At 37.9% G+C, this 20,652-nt stretch overlaps 1 protein-coding gene across 1 annotated transcript; it reads right to left on the bottom strand.

Annotated features, from left to right (window-relative positions):
* Positions 1–310: 310 nt before the first annotated feature.
* On the bottom strand, positions 311–20,475 carry apolpp (retinoid- and fatty-acid binding glycoprotein apolipophorin). The gene is made up of 8 exons (XM_044395378.1): positions 20,357–20,475; positions 20,179–20,278; positions 10,675–10,704; positions 3,433–10,613; positions 3,151–3,371; positions 966–3,084; positions 789–909; positions 311–727 (listed from the first exon to the last, which is right to left on the bottom strand). Exons 2-8 carry the CDS (start codon positions 20,252–20,254, stop codon positions 405–407), a joined length of 10,071 nt encoding a protein of 3,356 aa, XP_044251313.1. The 5' UTR covers positions 20,255–20,278; positions 20,357–20,475; the 3' UTR covers positions 311–404.
* Positions 20,476–20,652: the final 177 nt, after the last annotated feature.

The raw sequence follows: 20,652 nt of genomic DNA, 5'->3' as shown, positions 1-20,652 counted from the left end.
ATTATTCTAAGTATTGGGTCTGAAAGAAAAAGAGTATATCTTTTAAAAAAATTTAACATCGAATCAAACCATGCATCCATTTGCCTCTGAGAACTCCGCAAAGTTAGCCAATTTCAGCATTTTTCGAACTTTGAGGTCGTTTTGCTAAGAATCCTTGCGTCGCGGAACTTATTGGAAAATGCAGTTTAACTTGGGAATTCGTAACGAATCCAAAAATGTAGCATCCATCGAGGTGAATTTTTGATGCTGCATAGTGTTATCAGATACCCGTTACTCTGTAAACCAGAGTATTTAAAATACTAGGTAGTCCTTTTACGTTTTAATTCATTTATTTTGTTCACTTATATTTTAGGTGCAAGATTTTTCATTTTAATGGATTAAGGTTCAATGTACATGATACCATTTTAGGCAGCTTTTGGCTTTTTGGTCGCAACAAATGTCGATGACTTGATGACGCACTTGTGTTGGCCATGCAATCCATGGACCGGCAGACAGCGGCAGTCGCTGACGATTTCGGTCTTGAAGAGAGTATCTGCCAGGGATGATGTAATCTGGTTTAGCATTTTCTTTTGGTCTGCTGCTTTTAGCTTGTCAAAGTTTTGTGTCGCAAACACCCAACCGCCGTTATTGAGGACAAAGTCAATGCCCATATCATTATCGAATTGCAGTTTGGTTCGCTTCTTTTGGTCTTTTCCATCTACAGTGGCCACCAAACGAGAGTTGAAGCCTGTGAAAATCAAACGTTACTGATATCATATATATAACGCGGCTTAGATCCAAGATCCTACCAATTAATTTTTCGGCTGGTACTCCTTCCAGTGAAAGCGCCTTTACTGGGGCAATAAGATGAAGAAGCGCACCGTCAAATTTGGTAACGGATCCCGTTAATTGAGCTCGAACAAATTTCCACTAAAACATAAAAGATCGAAATAAAAGAGACTTGTAAGAAGTTAACGCTTTCTTACCCAATTTTTATATTCCAGAGAATCGCTTCGGACACCGATAATGCTCTTGGCTGCACCAGCACGGAATGGATAGTCCAATGCCAATTGGAACGCCTTTTCATCGGCCTGAGGTGCAATGCCCTTGACTATTTCCTTAAGTGAGTTGTAAATATCCAAAATTCGTTTTTCAGTTATAATCTGCTCGACGCAATCGTCACAGAAGTTCTTCACTCCATTTAGCTTTACATCGGCCAAGTTTCCCTTGTAGTTGATTTTCCCATTTTCGCTTGTGAGCAGGGCGGGGTAACGCTTCGACTCGTCAAATACAACAACACCGACTTGGACATCTGTGAAACCACGGCTCCTAAGCGACTCGCGAATGTCATTGATGGCAGGCGCTATTAGGTTGGACAGGACCACGGGCGTCACATTGATATCAACGACAAACACAACGTCCGCCTTGTTGTTTGGCAGCTTGACAGTAAACTCATCTCCAAGATCGCGTTGTCCTACTGGTCCAACGCACTTGATGCAGCGCGGTGGCAGCAGTACCCACCTGTGGAGCTGCTTGACAGCAGAACCGTAGGCCAGCGCAAACGTACACGCAGTAGCCTCCCTGTCCTTTTCAGCTGTTTTGGCAAGGGCAATGTCACACGCCTGGCGGTAAGGTCTGGAGTCAACCGTAGGGAAATGGAAGGCAAGGAGTGATTCGATTCCGAATATCTCACTACAGATGTCCTCTCTTTTCGGGCTACTGACTTGGTCATTGTCAAACGCAACCGCTGCACACTTCCCAACTCCGTAATCGTTGCCCAGGGCGGCAGAGTCTGCGGCAATCGTGCCATCGATTCGCAAGAAGTCATCGTATGGCTCTGCGTTGCCGTTTCCGAGAAGTCCCCGCGTCTTACTTGTATAGAATCCATTAATGTTGAAGTGACAGACCTTCAGATCCGTGGTGCACACTACACTAACTCCGTACTCAGAGTGCAGGTGAACGGTGTAGAATCGGCGCCATGCATGAAGACCAGATAATTGCTGAGGATACTCAACTGGGTTTCCGTTTATCTTCAGGGCCACATTGTCGGCTACTTCGGCATAGTTACCATCCCGATCGACAAGCGTGATGGCCTTTAGCTTTCCATTTGCAAGTTGACCGATTATTGTGAAGTTATTGTCCACGCTGTCTTGGGCTAGGATGTACTTGCAATTTCCAGGATATGCGAAATTCTGACCGTCGAAAGTGAAGATGTGCTGCCCATCGACGACATGACCTCGAAGCTCAAAGTCATTAAAGAATATCCATGACTTTAGTATATTTTTGTTAAATACAGTGTCCCAATTTTCATTTAGCAGATAATTTAAAGTACTGGATCGGAATGAAAGAATGGTTGGAAGAACAGCAAGGGAATCCAAGGAATGCGTCAGAGAACCGAACCATGTTTGGAAATCAATTGCATGGGCAGATGACCCTGGAGCAGAGGTCTTAATCGAGACCCAAATGGAGCGTGCGGCCTTAATTAAAAGCTTACCGAGTTCTTCAAGAGACTTTTCGTCATTAATTGGTTGTTGCTTTAATTTTGCGCTTAAGTAATCGTGCAGTTTTTGAAGGAACTCAGTAGTCTCTGGAGTTTGCGGTAGAATGCTCAACTGATCAAAAAGACTGTTCACAAACTCTGTAGCCTTTTCAATGAGTTTAAGGGTTTTAACTTTGTCATTAACTTCATTACGAATACTCTCAAATGATGGAAGGCTCGCGGCATACTGTTTAAGTTCTTCGACTATACCTTCAACCGCGTGAACCACAACTTTAACTACTTCTTGAACCGCATCATTGATTGGTTTCAAAGTTTCAGCGACAGCTTTTCCATAGTTTTTCAGTGCCGGTCCATACTTCTCCAGCGCAGAAAGAAGATTTTTAACTGTCTTTGTGTAAGCCTTGATTAATTCATTACGCAGAGTACCAATTAGTTTGTTTGCAGTCAAAACAAAATCTTCCCACGCTTTGAGGAGCGAGTCCTTCCAAAGAGCTTGCAGCTTATCATAAATTTCAACAAACGACTTTTGAATCTTTTCAAAGGTTTCCGATATTGCCTTGCTTAAATCATCAATTATTCCGGTTATTTTTTCAAATGCGGTACGTCTAGAAAAAATGTAAGAGAAAAAGTCATGATTTATATATTAGGATTCAATTTATTAAATTACTTACATGCCATCAATAATCGGTGCGATTGATGGATCTGCCTCAAGCTCTTGAATGAGACCCTTTGAATTTTCTACCAATTGACCCTTCAGTTTCGAGAAATCAGGAGTAGCTTCCTTTGCCAATTTAACATTTTTATCAGTGGCTTGCCGTAGTTTTTCGAAACGCTCTTTGATGTTCTTAGCAATATATTCCGAATCTTTATTAACTTCGGTTTCAGCGTTAAGCTGGTAAAATAAATAAATATAACATTAGTTAAAAAAAGGGATTTAATTTATTTATTCTTACCAAGAAGGCATTAACCTCGTCGTCATTAAAAACATAGTTAGTTTGCAAAAAGTTGGTTGCATCCAAAGCCACACGCCCGTTGAATAATGGTTTGCCGCTACCAGAAACATCAAATTTGAATTCCTTGCCCAATTTGATTTCTGCATTGCCGTCAATGAAATCCTGACGCTTTAGTGAAATCTTAGCAAAAGTAGGTTGTATCTCGCTGGCAATTTCAATTGGAGTTTTATCAAGAACTTGGACCTTCGTTGTAAATTTTGCAACTCGTTTTTGCCTATTAATGTCGCCAACTATTTGAATTATCTGCTTATTTGATTCGCTTAAAGAGATTTCCAACTTTTCCTTATTCAAAACCGATATCGCCTTAACATTGATGTCTCCGTTATTATTGAGTTCCAGGCCAAAATTGTACTCCTGGGCCTCAGTATCAACTGCCGCGTTGGTGTTTATTTGGTACTGGAACTTAAGTCCAGCAGACTTGACAGTTGTAGTAGACGCAATGTTGAAGCCATTGCTGGAACGCGAATTACGCAATTCGCTGCTTCCAATAACCTTTTGTTCCGGAATTCGGAAAATATCAAATACTACTTCAGCACTTGCGACTTGTTGATCTACATTACCATTAAGCCTTCCCGAAATACTCAATGGGCGAATAGTTGGGTGCTCAAGCTTAATTTCACCATTGGCGTTTAGGGCAACGCGTTCTTTGCCCGAAACGTCAAGAATAGCAGAAACACGGACCACATCGTCGGGTCTTTGCAGCTTGTCAATAAAGAATGAAGCCGATTGCTCATAATGGCCAAAAATATTTCCATCCGTCGGTATTTTCTGCGCGGTTTCGAACAAAACTTGACGTTTTGGAAGAGTTAGTTTAACAGTGGATGACGTGGGCTGAACGTTTGCTGTTAGTTGGTACTTCAAGTTATTTCCGGTTATAATAAAACTATCTAGATGGTATTGGTACTTAAATCCTTGGCGTGTATTCTGGGACTTTAACTCAAACTCGTATGGATATCCAAGCTCACGGAGATCAACCAGGATTAGGGTGGAGTGTTCCACGCCATCCAGTTTTTGATCATCTATGCTTACAAGTGATTGCACTTGAATGTTTGTGCATTGTCTCTTTTCTTCGCAAATGGAGAACTTCGTGTTGAATTCCTTGTTTGTAATCTTAATTGTGGATAGGCCGTTTTTGTTTCCAAAATTACCATTGAACGTGTACGAGAAACCAACCTCCTTATCCGTGTTAACATCAAAGTGCTGGCGGGTCAACTTAAAACTACCACTATGTGATTTTCCTTGATACTGCACTTGGCCTTGACCATCAATAATAGCCTTATTTTGTTCCTTTTTAAGAGCATATGTGGCTGTTCCTAGGAATATTACGCCACTCACGTTCTTAAGTTGCACTTTAATATTCTTACCCTGAGCGCGTGCTTCAAGTTCGTAACCATCAAGTTTTAATTTCTTCGAGCTCCAACTGCCAACAAGATAGAAATCGTCAATGCTGACGTACGAAGCTTCGCTGCTTAATTTTATGTCCAATTCAGCCAAGTTTTCTACTTCAAAGGTAACCTTTCCCTTTCGCTCTCCCAACACTTCGGCAATACTCGTGATTATAATAGGTTTTTCCTTTAACAAATTCAAACGAATATCTACACCTTTCTTATGGGTCGCCCGATACAATTTTGTGTCCAAACCGTATGACTTATCAGCCTGTTTGGCTTGTACACTGACTTCATACGTCGAGTCGTCAACAGACTTAAGAGTGCGGATATTAACGTTGATGTCCTTTGCAGATTCGAAGCTGGAATCAAGCACATATATTATATCTACTTTCTCGGCCCCAAAAGAGAGAGATGCGTCCGTCTTTACGTATTGCTTTCCATACTGTGCATTAAATATGTACTTTTGCTTGCCGTTAAGGTCACCATCTTTTAAGCTGCCTGTTTGCTCCCGCTGGTAGTTGCCACTGAATTTCAATGGAGACTCCATGTTATTGGTTTGGGCTTCAAAATCATATTTTCCATCATTAGGCGTACCGTTCCATAGTGTGTTGACACGAGCATATTGTCCCTGGCCGGTTTTTGAATCCAAGAAAAACTCAATTTTGTAGGCACCGTTGCTATCACCCGTAGATGGTTTTAACAGGCTTCCATGACTTTTAATTTCCACGGACTTTAAGCTGGATTTTGGGATTTCGACGTTAGCTTGGAACTCATATGCAGCTGGTAAATTGTTTTGCTTGTTATCGTACTTTCCATTTGCACTAATTGAGAAGAGCTCCCCATATTTAGTAGTGATGCTAACCAAAGCGTGCTGAGCACTGTACTCGCCTAAGACAACTGCAGCCTCAATGGGTTGAGGAAGTGGATTTCCGTTGGCTCTAAGGTTAATATCCAAGTTTTTAGCTTCGCCGTTAAGTTGCTGCTTAATTTGGAAGCTTAGCTCAGACTTCTCTCCATCCAATGCCGTGTATACTAACGAATTACTTGCGGAAAATTCCTTTGTTTTAGGATTAAGCCGGTCCAGTTTTCCCTTTAGTGTAATTGATCTTTTTTTGTTACTGCCAGATGGTGTATCACTAATATGAGCATCCATGTTGCCTTGAACCACACCAGTTTTGGCATTTGTTGAAGACTTACGATTGACACTACCGTCTATGACTCGCCCATCGGGAGTGGTAAATGCAAAAGTTCCTTGTATTTCGCCATTTGATCGCAATTCTCCTTTAACACTTCCACTGGCATCGAAAGCAATTTTTTTGTCGTTTGACTCGCCAATATTTTTAGTAGAAAACTTTAACTTATCTATGGTGTTTTCAGACTTAAAGTGCAATTTCTTTTCTCCATCTAGCGTTATGCTCGTATCAATATCGTATTTGGGAGCTTGAATGTGAAATTTGGATTCAACTTCTAGTTTATGCTTCGGTTCAGTCTTTAGAGTTTCAAATGTGGCCGTCAAGTCACCCTTGCCATTTTTCGCTACGCGGAACTCGCCTTTAGCAGTTAATTGATTCTTAACAATAAGATTAAGCTTTGCCGCGGATATTTTGTCTTGTGGATGCTGAGACTCACCAGTTAATTTGACAAGCTCCGCGGAATCTCGGCTAATCCTGAAGTCACTGCTGGTTTTGTCAGGGGTGCCTACTACTTTGAGTGTCCATTGGGTAGATTTGTCTTTATCACTTACTTGAACACTGCCCTGAAGGTCAACTTTGATGTCTTGGGCAGTGTATCGTTGGCCTAATTCACCCTTCGCAGATAGCACAGTTCCCCAACTAGTTGTAATAGTGTTGTCGACAACATAAGTGTTTCCGTTAAAATCGCATTTGGATACAACATCGATAGAGTATTTGTTGAGTTTTGCACTGGCCTCCAGGGAATAGTCTTGCACGTGTCGCTGATTGCTCTTGTATTTGACGTCAAGAGAACCGATTTTTTGCTCACGTAAAATTTCCACGTCGAGATCCAATTTATTTACGTCAAAAGTGGACTTTACCTTAACTGCTCCCACTCGCTTATTTTTATGCTGGACTTCCACATTTTGCACAAGTGAACCTGAACGTAAAGAATTGGAATCACTGTCTCTTTGGAACTTAAAACCAACATCGCTATCAATGGACCAACTCGCAGCTTTGCCATTAGCCTTAAGGGCATACGACTGATCAGCTATTGTCAAGTGTACAGAGCTTCCATACACACTTTCGGGTGTTCGCTCATCGTTTATAAAGAAACCTGCTGCATACTGACCGTTCTCCAGTTCGAAATTTCCCTTGATCAAGAATGACTGCTGGTCTGAAGCGATACGAAGTTCAGAGTTCAATGAACTTTGTCCAACATCAGTCCATCCATTTACAATTATACGGGCGTTGTTCGCATTCGACACTTGGAAGTTTTCAAAATTATATCTTGTTAGCCTATCACTGGTTTTCTTAACAACAATTTTACCATCTGCGCGATACCCGTTTATGCTGTTTGAGATACCATTATTGTCTTGAATTTCAATCAAAGGCTTATATTCATTTCCGTGCTTGCTAAGGCCGATCTTACTTTTCTTTATGTCCCTATCTTGTTCGTACTGACCATATAACACCAATTCGCTATTGTCATTGTTTACACCAGCTTCAACTCCAAAGTGGTATTGGGAATTATCGAAGGATAATCTACCATAAGTCCTAGGCTTTGATCCAAGCTCGAAAACAACACTTGTGTCATGAGAAACTTTGGATCCAGGAGTGGAATAATCTAGCTTCCACTTCTGGCCGGCAGGCTCATTTGTGTGAACTCCTTTGAAGGTAAATTTGCGTTCAGCAGTCATGTAAATGGCCAAGCTGAATGGTTTAGATAAATGAAATTGGTCCGAAATAGCAAGTCCCCTCTCTGCATCATTACCGTTGCCAACTTGAAGATCACTCAAGCTCGTTGAACTCTCAATGCAAATGTTTAGGCCAACGACTTCCAATTGGTTAAAACATATCTCACTGGGCTGAGAATTCTTATTCTTCTTGCTTCCTTTAAGAGCAACTGCTTTTTGTTTGTCCTGCTCGGCTACATAAAGTTCTGTGTCAATTTTAATATCAATAAGCTCAAGTTTTTCACGTGGCAGTTCGACGTCGAGATTAAAGCCTTCCCCATCCTTGATAACCGCTACGGTTACATCGTTTCCAGTCGCGGAATGCGCAGATGATACCACACGGAGGCCGGTGGACAGTACTTGGGCATTGAAGCCCACTTGAAGGTTGACATTAACATCAACACTTGGAACCACCTTTAACCTATACTTGGCCTTCTGCCAGTTCTGTTCAAGAATTGCATTGATATCAAGGTTAACAGCAAGATCAATCTTGGTAGCTGCAAAGCCTTGAGCCACGAGTTCCAGAGGTACTCCAATACTAGTTGGATAGGCAAAGTCTGTATCGAGGAATAGGTGATGACTGCTGAGTTGCTTTTCAAACGAAGATAATTCCTGTTTTGCTTTTTCAAACGAAGCTGAGAAGTAATTTATGATATCATCCAGTGTACTTGGTATGTTGTCACCAAGGCTTAAAAATGCCAATTCCGAGCCAAAGAGCTTCAATGATATATCTAAATTGAGATCTTGCACATTTTTGCTACCATAGGTTTTATATTTCTTCGATGTCTTAGCAACATCTTCGGCTATTGAGCGTCGGGCCCGACCACCAGCTCCAGCAGCTGCGCTGTTTCCAACTTCAATGATCTTGACAATTTCATCAAAATCTTTGTTTAACAACCCTTTTGGTCCGAGATAGTATTCCAACACATCCTCAAGATTTTCTTGTCGTACGCTTGCTTCGAATATGTTGAAGTTAGTTCCAAAAATTTCAGTTGTTATATTGATACGAGATGACCGGGGCAAGAATCCATGTTGCGAATATATTAATTGGTAATCAGAGCTGGCTCCAACGCCAAGGGATTCCAGTTTGTATGAAACCTCATTGTTGAAACTATATCGCCTGTAGTCCGCAGGGAATTTCTTAGTCACTCTAATGTTTCCCAAATGGTACCTTTGCTGCTCTCGGCTGGCATCTGTCGAGTCGCGAATGGCCTTTAAATTAGACGAAATGAAGCCACCGACCTGGTTAACCGTTTCGGAGTTGACTATATCAGAAACTTGATTAGCCACTTCTGCGTTGGGACATGAAATCGCGGACAAATAGGCTTCGATGCGCAACTCAGAATCCTCGTTGCGGTTCTTGAGTAATTCCAACGACTTGGTTTGTAGCGACCCATTGCATTCAATGGTTGAAAATGCCTGCAATGCTGCTACACGTATCCGATTAGACCGGCCTGTGGAGACGCACTCACTAAGGACAGCCGCCGTGTTGCCACCTAGGCTCTTAGCATTTCCTATTCCCTTAAGAATATACACGATGCGTTCTTCTTCCTTTTTGGTATTTGGCTTACAGTGCTTCAGGCCATCCGAAAACTTTTTAGATATGGCTTCGATTTCAGGTCCTTGGCAATTTTTTCCTGAACAAAATTTAGCAACCAAGTTACCGACAGCTAGATATAATTCCTTGGGCGCGTTCAATACAAGCTGAGCAGCCGCTTGATTAAGTGTTTCCTTGTCCACGCTTTTCACCAAGTTTAGCGACAGTACGGCTAGTAACTTCTCCTTATCATCAAATTTAGCCAGCTGCTTTAGTACAACTCTAGCTGATTCTGCGGTGTTCGTGCGGAACAAGCCATCCAAGTACACTTTGCGGGCCAGGACCTTATTCGGATGGGGATATGCAGCCAGTTCTAATAAAGTCTCACTATCGGATTGACGGAGCAACCTAATAAACTCAACGAACTTCTTTCCGCTTTCCTTTTTTACATAATCGCCTGTTGAGTCCACAAGGTCTGATAGTGCCGTTTTCAAAGCGTTTATATTTTTGGATGTGTAGGTTTCTGGTCTCTGGAAAATCACGCTTCTGACAGTGGATCCTGTAGCTGGTGAGTTTGCTTTGGCCCCGGTAGGATTTTTAAGTTTTAGTGTTGTTACTACCTTTGCACTGATTTCGGAATTTCCCTTAGTGGTCCCAATAAACTTGTATGTTTCCGTCAGCTGAACGTTTTCAATTAGACTGTTCACAATCTTTGACTCTTTTATATAATTCGCCTGTAACAGCAGACTGGACGTAATCCCAGCTTTTTCGTTCACTTTTCCGGACACCAGACCGCTGTTTATTTGCTCCCTGTGTGCACAGCTGTTTAAGTTGCGAACCTTTGTAATTATATTCGCGTTACCTAATTTGGATGTTGAAGTATGTGTGGGACACTGGCCAAATACGTCAACCTCATGTTCCGCCTTTGTTCCCGATTGCAGCAATGAAATAACTGCACGCTTAATATTCAGCGAGTAGTCCAAATCGCTGGAGTCGGAGCAAATTTGCGGCTCCAGAAGTCCACTGACCAGTGTAAACTGCACTGGCTTCTGAATGCTGTTCAAAATTTTCTTCTCCACGGACTCTTTCGTGTTGGACACCTTCACAGCACTGAGCTGTAGCGTATACCCACAGTTTCCTTTCGAAAAAATTTTCGCTGACCCGGACACTTTGAGACTGGTGTCATCGGATTCGCTAAAAACCCCGCTACTCAGTCCAATTGTTAAAATACTGTCGAAGGAGTAGTCATAGAAATTGCCAGGTGTGTATTTCAATAGTCCATCGTCCGCTAAGAAAAAGTAACACTTTTTAGTATCCCAATAAATATATTTTAAATTCACGTGACTCACATTTTGGACATCCTAGATTGCAAGTGTTTTCTATAATTAGAAAAAAACAATAAAATTAAGTCAGTGCTTTATAAATTTGTGCCAAGTAAGAAATAAAATGTAAAATTATTTGTATACCCGTTACTCGTAGAGTATAGGGGTATATTGTATTCGTCGGAAAATATGCAATACGGGAAGGAAGCGTTTTCGACCCAATAAAGTATAGGGGAGAGGTCTGTAGGTTGGTACACCTTTTGTTTTTAATCTGCCATTTCGACATTCACTTATGAAACTTTACGCATTTGGTACTGATCGAAAGGTTAGTCTATTAGCTTAATTTGAAAAGTCCCAAAAAACGACATTTTGAAAAAGAGATCTGTAAGTTGAGACACTTTTAAAAGTCAATAATACTCACACAAAAAGTACTCCAAACTATAAGGAACTATTTATTTATGTTAATTTAATCAATTTTAGTTCGTCCTAAATTATTTCCCATCCATTTTTTAAGAACTTAGACCAAATAACAATTAAAATCAAAAGGCTCTTTGAACATTCACTTTTCCCCTAATATCAAAGAAATGTACTAGGCAGAAAGCGACCTCTGTTGGCCTAAGGCGTGTAACGGGTGTCTCAACTTACACGCTCAAAGTGTCTCAACTTACACAAAATGGGATGTTTCGGGAAAAAATTAATAACTTTTGTTCTGATTCTTTTTTAATTAGTTAACAGTTAATATACTAATGTTTTAAATCTCTTACCAAGTTAATTTAAGGACGTTATTAATTTTAAATGGAATTTTGAAAAATGTAGACAAAAACTTTTTTGGTGAAAAATGGTACACGGCTCTCACAGCTTTAATCTGGCTAGAGCCTGGCTTATAATGTTTTCCCCAAAAGTTTTGTCACTAAAAAGGATTAGTGGATAAGTTTTGAGAAAATTGAGTGTCTCAACTTACATACCGTCTCAACCTACAGACCTCTTCCCTATGTAATCTTGATCAGGATCACTAGCCGAGTCGATCTCGAAAAATCTATCTATCTATATCAATATTTGTCATGATTAAAAAACGGTCAGTAGCAAATTCCACCCAGAACGGATTGACCTAAAAATCTAGAAAAATCACAGTAATTACTAAAATTATTAGGAGCCGCGTAAGGGGTACTTTTTAGAACAAAAAACGACCCCAAAGTGCCCCAAAATTCGATTTGTTTTTTTTTAAATTCTTTCTTTTGCCATTTCTCTGTTATAAATGTTGTTAAAATGGTTTAAAAATGTGATGTTCATAATCTTATGGCATACCCGCAAATAACTGCATTTAAATTTCTTGGAGATTCAGCATCCTTAACCAAGTCCCCAATATTTTCAAATTTGGCTAACCTGATGTCACGCGTCCCCATATGTTTGTATGTATGTTCTGCTGGCGCATGTATGTATGTACATATGTATGTCCTTCTGTCGCAATTTAAGTGTGACCGCGCAAGGGGAAAATGAAAATACCACAGCCAAAAAAAAATCGATTATATCGCAAATCTTTTCTTTTGCGCCTTTTTCTTAAGTAAACGTTAAATTTTAAAATATCGGTAGACCTTACAGAAATCCCATTAAGCTGAATTTTACAGTCGAAATTTTCCTTAAAATTGCTTCTGTTTTTTTAAATGCAAAAGACCGATCAGCAAACTATTTATTAGTTTTCAAATGTTGAGTTATCGACAAACTTTGGATTTGTAAAAAACAAAAACAAACAATGATTTGCTCTGCTATGTACACACACACGCACAAAATAAATATATCAAAAAAATGCGTATTTTACACACACAGCCATTAGATACATATGTATATGCGTGTGTACGTTTGTGTGTGTGCATTGCAGCTGACTAAGGAATTGATATTCGCTCAAATTCAAATTCAAGATAATACTGATATCCTTTTGCTAAAAGAATATTTCATTTACGTTTCCACAACATACTTACATAAGACATTTTGTAACCGATTTTTGTGAACTAAAATTCAAATCGCATTGATAATATTAAAAGAACATTAAATATTCAAACCAAGTTATTCTCTTGCTCTTTATTACACGTGCTCATATTGTTTAAACAAATTCAAATGTTTAAACAATTTGATTCACGGCTTCCCCGCCCACCTGCCTTCCCTATTATTAATATAATTCTAATCAAGGTGAAAAATTAATGTGAAAACAAAAATACTGAAACAAAATATCAATGATAAAATGCAGTAATTTGGAATTGCCTTTCTTGATGTCTTTTCTTAAATTAGTCAAATACATAAAGCAAAACATTGCTCCGCATATTTGTTTCCCTTATAATAGTTGTCTACTGTGGATACCTTCCAAAAACCCCCGGTAGCAAATTCGCCAAGAGTATTTGGTTTGTAATAGTTTAAATAAATAGTTTAAAAATTGCATCTTTAAAAAACCAAAAATAGAAATAGAAAATAGAAATAGAAATTGTAGAACGAGGTAGCAAGGCCAATATCAACAGGATTTGTTTTAAGGGACCGATGAAATAAAAATAAGCCTAAAATTATCCTATCTCTGGCATTCATTTTTTTAAAATAAGAATTGGAGACATTAATTTTTTTTAACTGTCGAAGGGTAAACACATTTTGAAGCGGTTGTAACATTTCAAGGCGAACTTAAATTAAAAATATTCCCTCAAATTTTTAAAATCTTAATCACAATTATTATATTGGTTGTTGGAGAGCTATGTAAAACTTTTAGCAATTTTTTTTAAGAATACAAGTTTTTTTCCAGAGTTAAACGCTAATCGATTTGGAAATTAATTACATACTTAAGCGGCGTGATAATCCATATTTTGGCAGTTTTTTGCTTTGTTTTCGATAAAGTACTGCTTTGAAATTCATATTTTTGCACTCTTAATTCATACAAAAAAATGCATAAATTTATCTGGGTAAGAGCGGGACAGCAATAGTCAAAACTCTCCAAAATTGAAAAAGAGTTTAATATTTTTAACATGTAAATTTAATCAAATTCGTATCCTATCTATTTTTTTCTTAAAGAAATTTTTTTCAAATAATGTTTCTACACACAAAAAAAAAACTTGGTAAAATCAACTGTAATAATTGTCAAACAGGCCCCAACCAGCAAAATTGTCAATTCTACTAAGTAAATAGTCATTTCACAACAACAAAATACACACAATTAGCAAAGACACAAACCCAAAGCAAAAACAAAATACACGTAACAATTTTAATAGTTACGTAACTATCTTTGTTGGTCAATTTTACCAATCAAATTTTTTTGTGTGTAGGCTTTAATGGCAATGGATTGGGAATTTAATTACATGCTCAACGCAGTATGACATTCTATATATAAATAATATGTTTTGGACAAAATACTAATGTTTTGAATGAAATAAGTGTAAGGATTTGTGTCGAAAAAGGAATCTGTTTGTTTCTGTTTTGTCCATCTGTTAACTTATGCAAACAATCCATAATAATTTTAAAAAGATTTAAAAAAGACACATGTTTTTTTAAGTAGTTTTCAAAGGACAAAATATTTTTATTTTTACGGATATCAAGGGAAAAAGTTCTGATAAAATCTTTTCTCGGTTTATAGAATAAAAATTAGAAATTTTTTAAATTTAAAATAAGTACCAAAGATAAAGCAATGCTTAATTTTCAATTTTAATTTCCTCAGGCGAAGCTGCGGCCTCCAGACCCTGCTAGTACAATATATAGGCCTTTGGAATTAACCACACTTATACTAGGGCTTCCTACACAGCGCAAGTTTGTTTCAGCCAAGCGTCACGCTCTACAATAACTAGAAAGTTGGGATTAGCCATATATATATTTGGGCTTCCTACGCAGCGCTAGTTTGTTTCAGTTAATACGGCAAGTACCAACATTTTTTGCGGTTTGTTTATACGGATACTAGTTCTTAAAAAGTATAAAAGTCACCTTAAGGGCCGTTTTCTCGTCCGTCCTGCAAAGTAAAATTTAGCTAATAGAAGGATAAATTTATCCCGGTGGCAAATCAGTTTTCGTTTTCTCGTCCGTCATTTAAAACTCCAAATTAAAGGCGCACTAATTTGAGACTGGGTGGCAGGCCCACAATAGAAGAGTTAACTAATTGTCAAAAATTAATCGAAAAACTATCGAAAAATACCATAAAACAGTCATACTAACAGCTGATGATATAAACAAAATTTCAAACTAATAAAAAACAATGTCGGCAGAAAGAAAGTTTCGCGGTAAAAATTATACCGATGAACACGACACAATTCTTGTAGAACTGGTGTCTTCGGAATCGCCTCCGGGAGATTGAATTCTTACATGCGTGCAATCTATGGCTCCTATCTTGGACTTTCGGAAACTTGGCTATTTTATAAAAATCAACAACATTTTCTTGAAGATCTTTAATACGCCGGTACTTCATAAATTGTTTTGAAAAAGACGCTATAGCAAAATTAACGCCCTTAACAACTCGACTGGCAGTGGCCACGCTAACACCACAAAAATTGCCTACAGTTATAAGAAAACTGCCGCTTGCGTAGAATCTAAGAGCTATTAGAAGCTTAACCCATGTATTATCGTTTCCCGATAATAATGGTTTGTGATTATATGGAATTAGTTAAATCAAATGAATGCACTTACTGCTTTACTTTAAATTCAAGTCGCAAAACATTTTTTTGTAAAACAAATTTTACCGCTTTTTCTTAAGAGAACCCTTTTAAAAAATTCTTCATTACTGTAATGTTCGAAGTAATTTCTTTGGTCGTGATATCTGCGCCGATAGGTTCGCACTTCAGACTATTCGACGATATCCCACCGAGTTTGAAGATAAATCGCTCGGGAATTCATTTTAAAATCAATTGGATGACATTAACAATTTTGATTTGTATTTAACTGTAAATAGAATACCCTGTTTTCGAATGAAGAGTGGAACCAGATTGACAACGCTCAAATGTCTGGCAACACTTGCGCACAATCCAACCGCACAAATTTTGCTCGTTGGATGAAGTACCGAGACAAAATTTGTCCCTACCTGCGCTAACATAAGGACGAGTAAACCATTTTTTTTTTATTAAAGACTAATCTTTTGATTGATACCTACTGCGTGAAGTTTCATAAGCGAATGTCGAAATGGCAGATAAAAAACAAAAGGTGTACCAACCTACAGACATCTCCCCTATGTTGTATTTAATTCTGTTTTTAATTAATTCAAAGCCGTATAAATTTACCTTTATCGTGCCAAAGTAAATTTTGTCAAAATTTGCCAATAACAACCAACAATTGATGTTAAAACCAAAAAGAATGAGTGAATTAACGATGTATTAGTACGATCCAATTACGAGGTGTCACCGAAATCCATTTAAAAACAAGAGAGAACGCTATAGTCGGGTTGTTGTCCCGACTATCTAATATCCGTCATTCGGCTAAAGGGAGTGCGAGGGAGATGGATATATACCATTTTTTTATTGTGTATAACTTTTTATTGAATGGTTCGATTTGAAAAATGTCCTCAACATTTCGATAGGTATAAGTATACTCAACAAAAATTGTGTTTTATACTTCTCGGAAATCTTTAAAGCTGTGGGCGCCAAATACATTTTAATATTGTTAGTGGTCAATTGTGGGCGTTAGAGGGGGCGTGGAGCTCGACTGAAATAAACTTGCGCTGCGTAGGAAGCCCAAGAATATGTGTGGAAAATCTCAACCTTCTAGCTTTTGTAGTTTCCGAGATCTCAGCGTTCATACAGACGGACAGACGGACGGACAGACGGACATGGCTATATCGACTCGGCTAGTGACCCTGATCAAGAATATATATACTTTATAGGGTCGGAAATGCTTCCTTCTCCCTGTTACATACTTTTGCACGAATACAATATACCCTTTTACTCTACGAGTAACGGTAATAAGAGAGAACGCTGCACTATATGGCATTTGACCTGTTTTTTGGCATTAAATATTAATTCCAAAACAAAGCAACTTTTTTGAGTTTGGTTTTTTGAAATATGTTTATAATAATTAAATACATCTTTTTGAGCAAAAATTAAACACTATAATAAATTTATTCAAAAAAAAAAATTTTTTTCTTAAACCTATGGTTTATGGTTTCTAATAATAAAGAAACATATTAAAACAAACAAAAAAACATTTTTTTGAAAACTTTCTTCTTTGAAGAGATATTGACTTTTTCCTGTAAAATCCGACATTTTTGTATGCCAAATACTGGATATGCCGTATAAACAAATATTTTCATGAAAATAAGACGCGGAATGTTTTTAAATCAAATGTAATGTTATGGCGAACACTTTTGCATTAAATTTATTTAACATTTCATCTTACAAAACAAGAAGAAGACAAATAAAGTGTTAATTTGACCATTTTTGGCAGTGCCGTAAAAATTGAATTTCTCTTAAAGTCGCAAAAAGTGCACATTAAGACTGGATGTCCCAAATCGAGAATTTACCCCTCTTTAAAATGATTCAACCCTCAGGCTCAACAAATTTCAACATTTTTACTAATCTCTATTCAAAGTGGAACTTTCTTTTTCCAAACGTATTAAGAGAGACTACTTGGTATATGAAGCCATTGCTACAAATACACTCACGAAATAAGCATCACAGTAGTATTAACACAAAGTAAGGACAGTTTTAATGAATATCCATTTCAAGTTTTATGGTTCTACGTCTTGTCGTTGAAGAGATATTAATTTACATATGCACTGCAAAATCAAGCAAAGTATGAACACTCTGTGTTCGCTTGCTGCGCCTGACTTTAACAGCTGTTATTTTAACATTGGACTGTTAACTTAACATTTCATTTTGATCTATTCTTAATACGTGTTCAATAATGTTTTAAAAATTTGAATACTTGTAAAAAACACATTAATGCACAAAAAACAAGAGAGAACGCTATAGTCGGGTTGTTGTCCCGACTATCTAATACCCGTCACTCAGCTAAAGGGAGTGCGAACGCGGGTTGGTGTCCCGACTAATAATGGTAACTCAGCTAAAGGGAGTGCGAGGGAGATAGATATATAATTTTTGATTGCGTATAACTTTTTAATGAATGGTCCGATTTGAAAAATGTCTTCTACATTTCGATAGGTATAAATATACACAACAAAAATGCATTTATACTTCTCGGAAATCTTTAAAGATGTGGGCGCAGGACCCATTTTAAAATCGTTAGTAGGCGATTGTGGGCGTTAGGGGGGGCGTGGCGCTCGGCTAAAATAAACTTGCGCTGCGAAAGAAGCCAAAGAATATGTGTGGGAAATCTCAACCTTCTAGCTTTTGTAGTTTCTGAGATCTCAGCGTTCATACAGACGGACAGACGGACAGACAGACAGACAGACAGACAGACAGACGGACAGACGGACAGACGGACATGGCTAGATCGACTCGGCTAGTGACCCTAATCAAGAATATATATACTTTATGGGGTCGGAAACGCTTCCTTCTAGCTGTTACATACTTTTGCACGAATCTAGTATACCCTTTTACTCTACGAGTAACGGGTATAAAAACTGGCCGAATGCCCCATAGAGCGCTGTAGTCGGGTGAGTATCCCGATTATCTAATACCCGTCACTCAGCTAAATGGAGTGCGAGGGAGATGGATATATAAAATTTTAATTACGCATAACTTTTTAATGAATGGTGAAAATGTCTTCTACATTTTGATAGGTATAAATATACACAACACAAATACACATTATAGAATCGTTAGTGTGCGATTTTAGGCGTTAGAGGAAGCCCAAGAATATGTGTGGATAATCCCAACTTTCTAGCTTTTGTAGTTTCCGAGATCTCTGCGTTCATACGGACAGACAGACAGACGGACATGGATAGATCGACTCGGCTAGTGACCCTGATCAAGAATATATATACTTTATAGGGTCGGAAACGCTTTCTTCTACCTGTTAAATACTTTTGCACGAATACAATATACCCTTTTACTCTACGAGTAACGGGTATAAAAACGATACAAATTACACAGGCCAACGCATTACAATTTGCTAAAACTTTATTCATGTTATTAGTTTAGTGTTAACCAATAACAATTATTTAAGCGAAAGTTATGCTTTAGCTGTTGATTAAATTAAATTAGTCTACCAGATTTTAATTTAATAAAATATTAAATTTTTTTTTTATTTTTATTTACAAACATTTTATGGTAACAAACTTGCCCAGAAGAAATAACACTTATAGTCTCCGAGATCATAGCGTTAGCAGGGACCGACGGACATGGCAAGATCACCTCGGCTAGTGGTCCTGATCAGAATATATATACTTTAACAAATGCTTCCATCTACCTGTTACATACTTTTCACCAAATATAACTACCACTCTACGCCCACAATCGCCTTAAAGTATTTTTGAAAAAACCTGGCACCCACACCCTTCCATATTCTGTAAAAGGTAAAGCCATTTGGTTTGAATGGCTTTTCCGCTAGATGGCGCGTTTTTAAGCAGTCGCTTTGCTGGTATCCTAAAGATGGACTCTCCCATTTACTTAGATGAGTAACGGGTATTTGATAGTCGAGGCAATCGACTACAGCGTTCTCTCTTGTTTTGCATAGAAATTGAGTAAAAAATGGTGCAGCAATCGGTTTTGGCGCTAAGATTGTTTATCAGAAATGGCCATTTTCAAGACAATATAAACCAATCAAATGTTAAACCATATCCCTCCTTAACCTCGTTAAAACAAGTGGTTTTTGTAAAATTTGGATACAAAATAATTTAGCAGATTGAATTTGAGAATAAGACAGCATTTATTGCAATATTTTTTGTATACCCTTGCAGAGGGTTTTATGATTTCAGTCAGATGTTTGCAACACAGTGAAGGACACGTTTCCGACCACATAAAGTATATATATCAGGGACCGTAAATAATCATTATTTGAGATTTTTATTTTAAAAGGCCTACTGAGGTTTTTACAAGTTTTAATCAACAATTTAACTGGTTTTTATGCACTTTATAGACATGAACAAATAACAGTTAATTTGCTTTCCAGATTTGTTAAAACGCATATACTTTGTGGACAAGAGTAAAAAGAACGTTATTTTTGACGTTTAAAACAAAATATCACAGTAGTCTTTTCAAAATAAAAATCTCAAATAATGATTATTTACGGTCCCTGATATATATTCTTGATCAGCATCAATAGCCGAGTCCGTCTGTCCGTCTGTCAGTCTGTCCGTCTGTCCGTTTCTGTGCGAACTAGTACCTCAGTTTTAAAGCTATCGCGATGAAACTTTCCCAAAAGCCTTCTTTCTATTGCAGGTAGTACATATGTCGGAACGAGCCGGATCGGACCACTATATCTTATGGCTCCCATTGGAATAATCAAAAAATAATAGAAAAACTATTGTAACTTTGTAGAAAGTAGGCGTTTTGATTTTTGAAAATGTAAAAAGGCTATTTAAACTTCGGCTGGCCGAAGTTAACTTCCTTTCTTGTTCTACATATTTTCCTAATGAAAATTGCGAGCTCAGGATTTAATGTTTTAACAACAGTTTATTGCACTTACCGGCATTTGCTGCTATTGTTAATAACACAGTCAGGATGATTCCAATCAAAACGCAATTGTTTTTTATCCTAGCCATCGCGCTGGGCCCCTTAGGGATAGCCTGGGGATATGAAACAGCACAATTTGTATTAAATATTTGAAAGTCTACTTATTATAAAGCAAAAATATACATTTTTACCTTAAACAGCACAGATATTATTTCACTTTGTTTATACGATTTGAATTGAGAAACACATAGACCGACCGCGAATTGGACAGATACGAATACGATGACCGCTGACTACGAATTAAGCCGGATTATGTGAAAACACTCACTTTAAATACCTCGAATAAATCGAGAACTCTCACATCGGCACGTAGTACATAGAAATTAGGTATATACATATAAGTGTGTGCCCTGTAAATAAATATACACATACCCACAAATGAACAGATGAGCACGCTAGTGAGCGATCTGTGCGACAGAACAATTCT

The sequence above is a fragment of the Drosophila takahashii genome, chromosome 4 (genome assembly GCF_030179915.1).
Source record: "Drosophila takahashii strain IR98-3 E-12201 chromosome 4, DtakHiC1v2, whole genome shotgun sequence".
NCBI lineage: Eukaryota > Metazoa > Arthropoda > Insecta > Diptera > Drosophilidae > Drosophila > Drosophila takahashii.
Note: the sequence above shows the minus strand (reverse complement) of the source record. Positions and strands in the feature narration are given on the sequence as shown.

Excerpts from the sequence above, each read along its gene's own strand:
- apolpp (XM_044395378.1), bottom strand. The coding sequence starts at position 20,254 with ATGGCTAGGATAAAAAACAATTGCGTTTTGATTGGAATCATCCTGACT. Across the intron at positions 3,372-3,432 it reads ACGAGGTTAATGCCTTCTTG|CTTAACGCTGAAACCGAAGT; the intron begins GTAAGAATAAAT and ends TTATTTTACCAG. Across the intron at positions 728-788 it reads ACCAGCCGAAAAATTAATTG|GCTTCAACTCTCGTTTGGTG; the intron begins GTAGGATCTTGG and ends TGATTTTCACAG.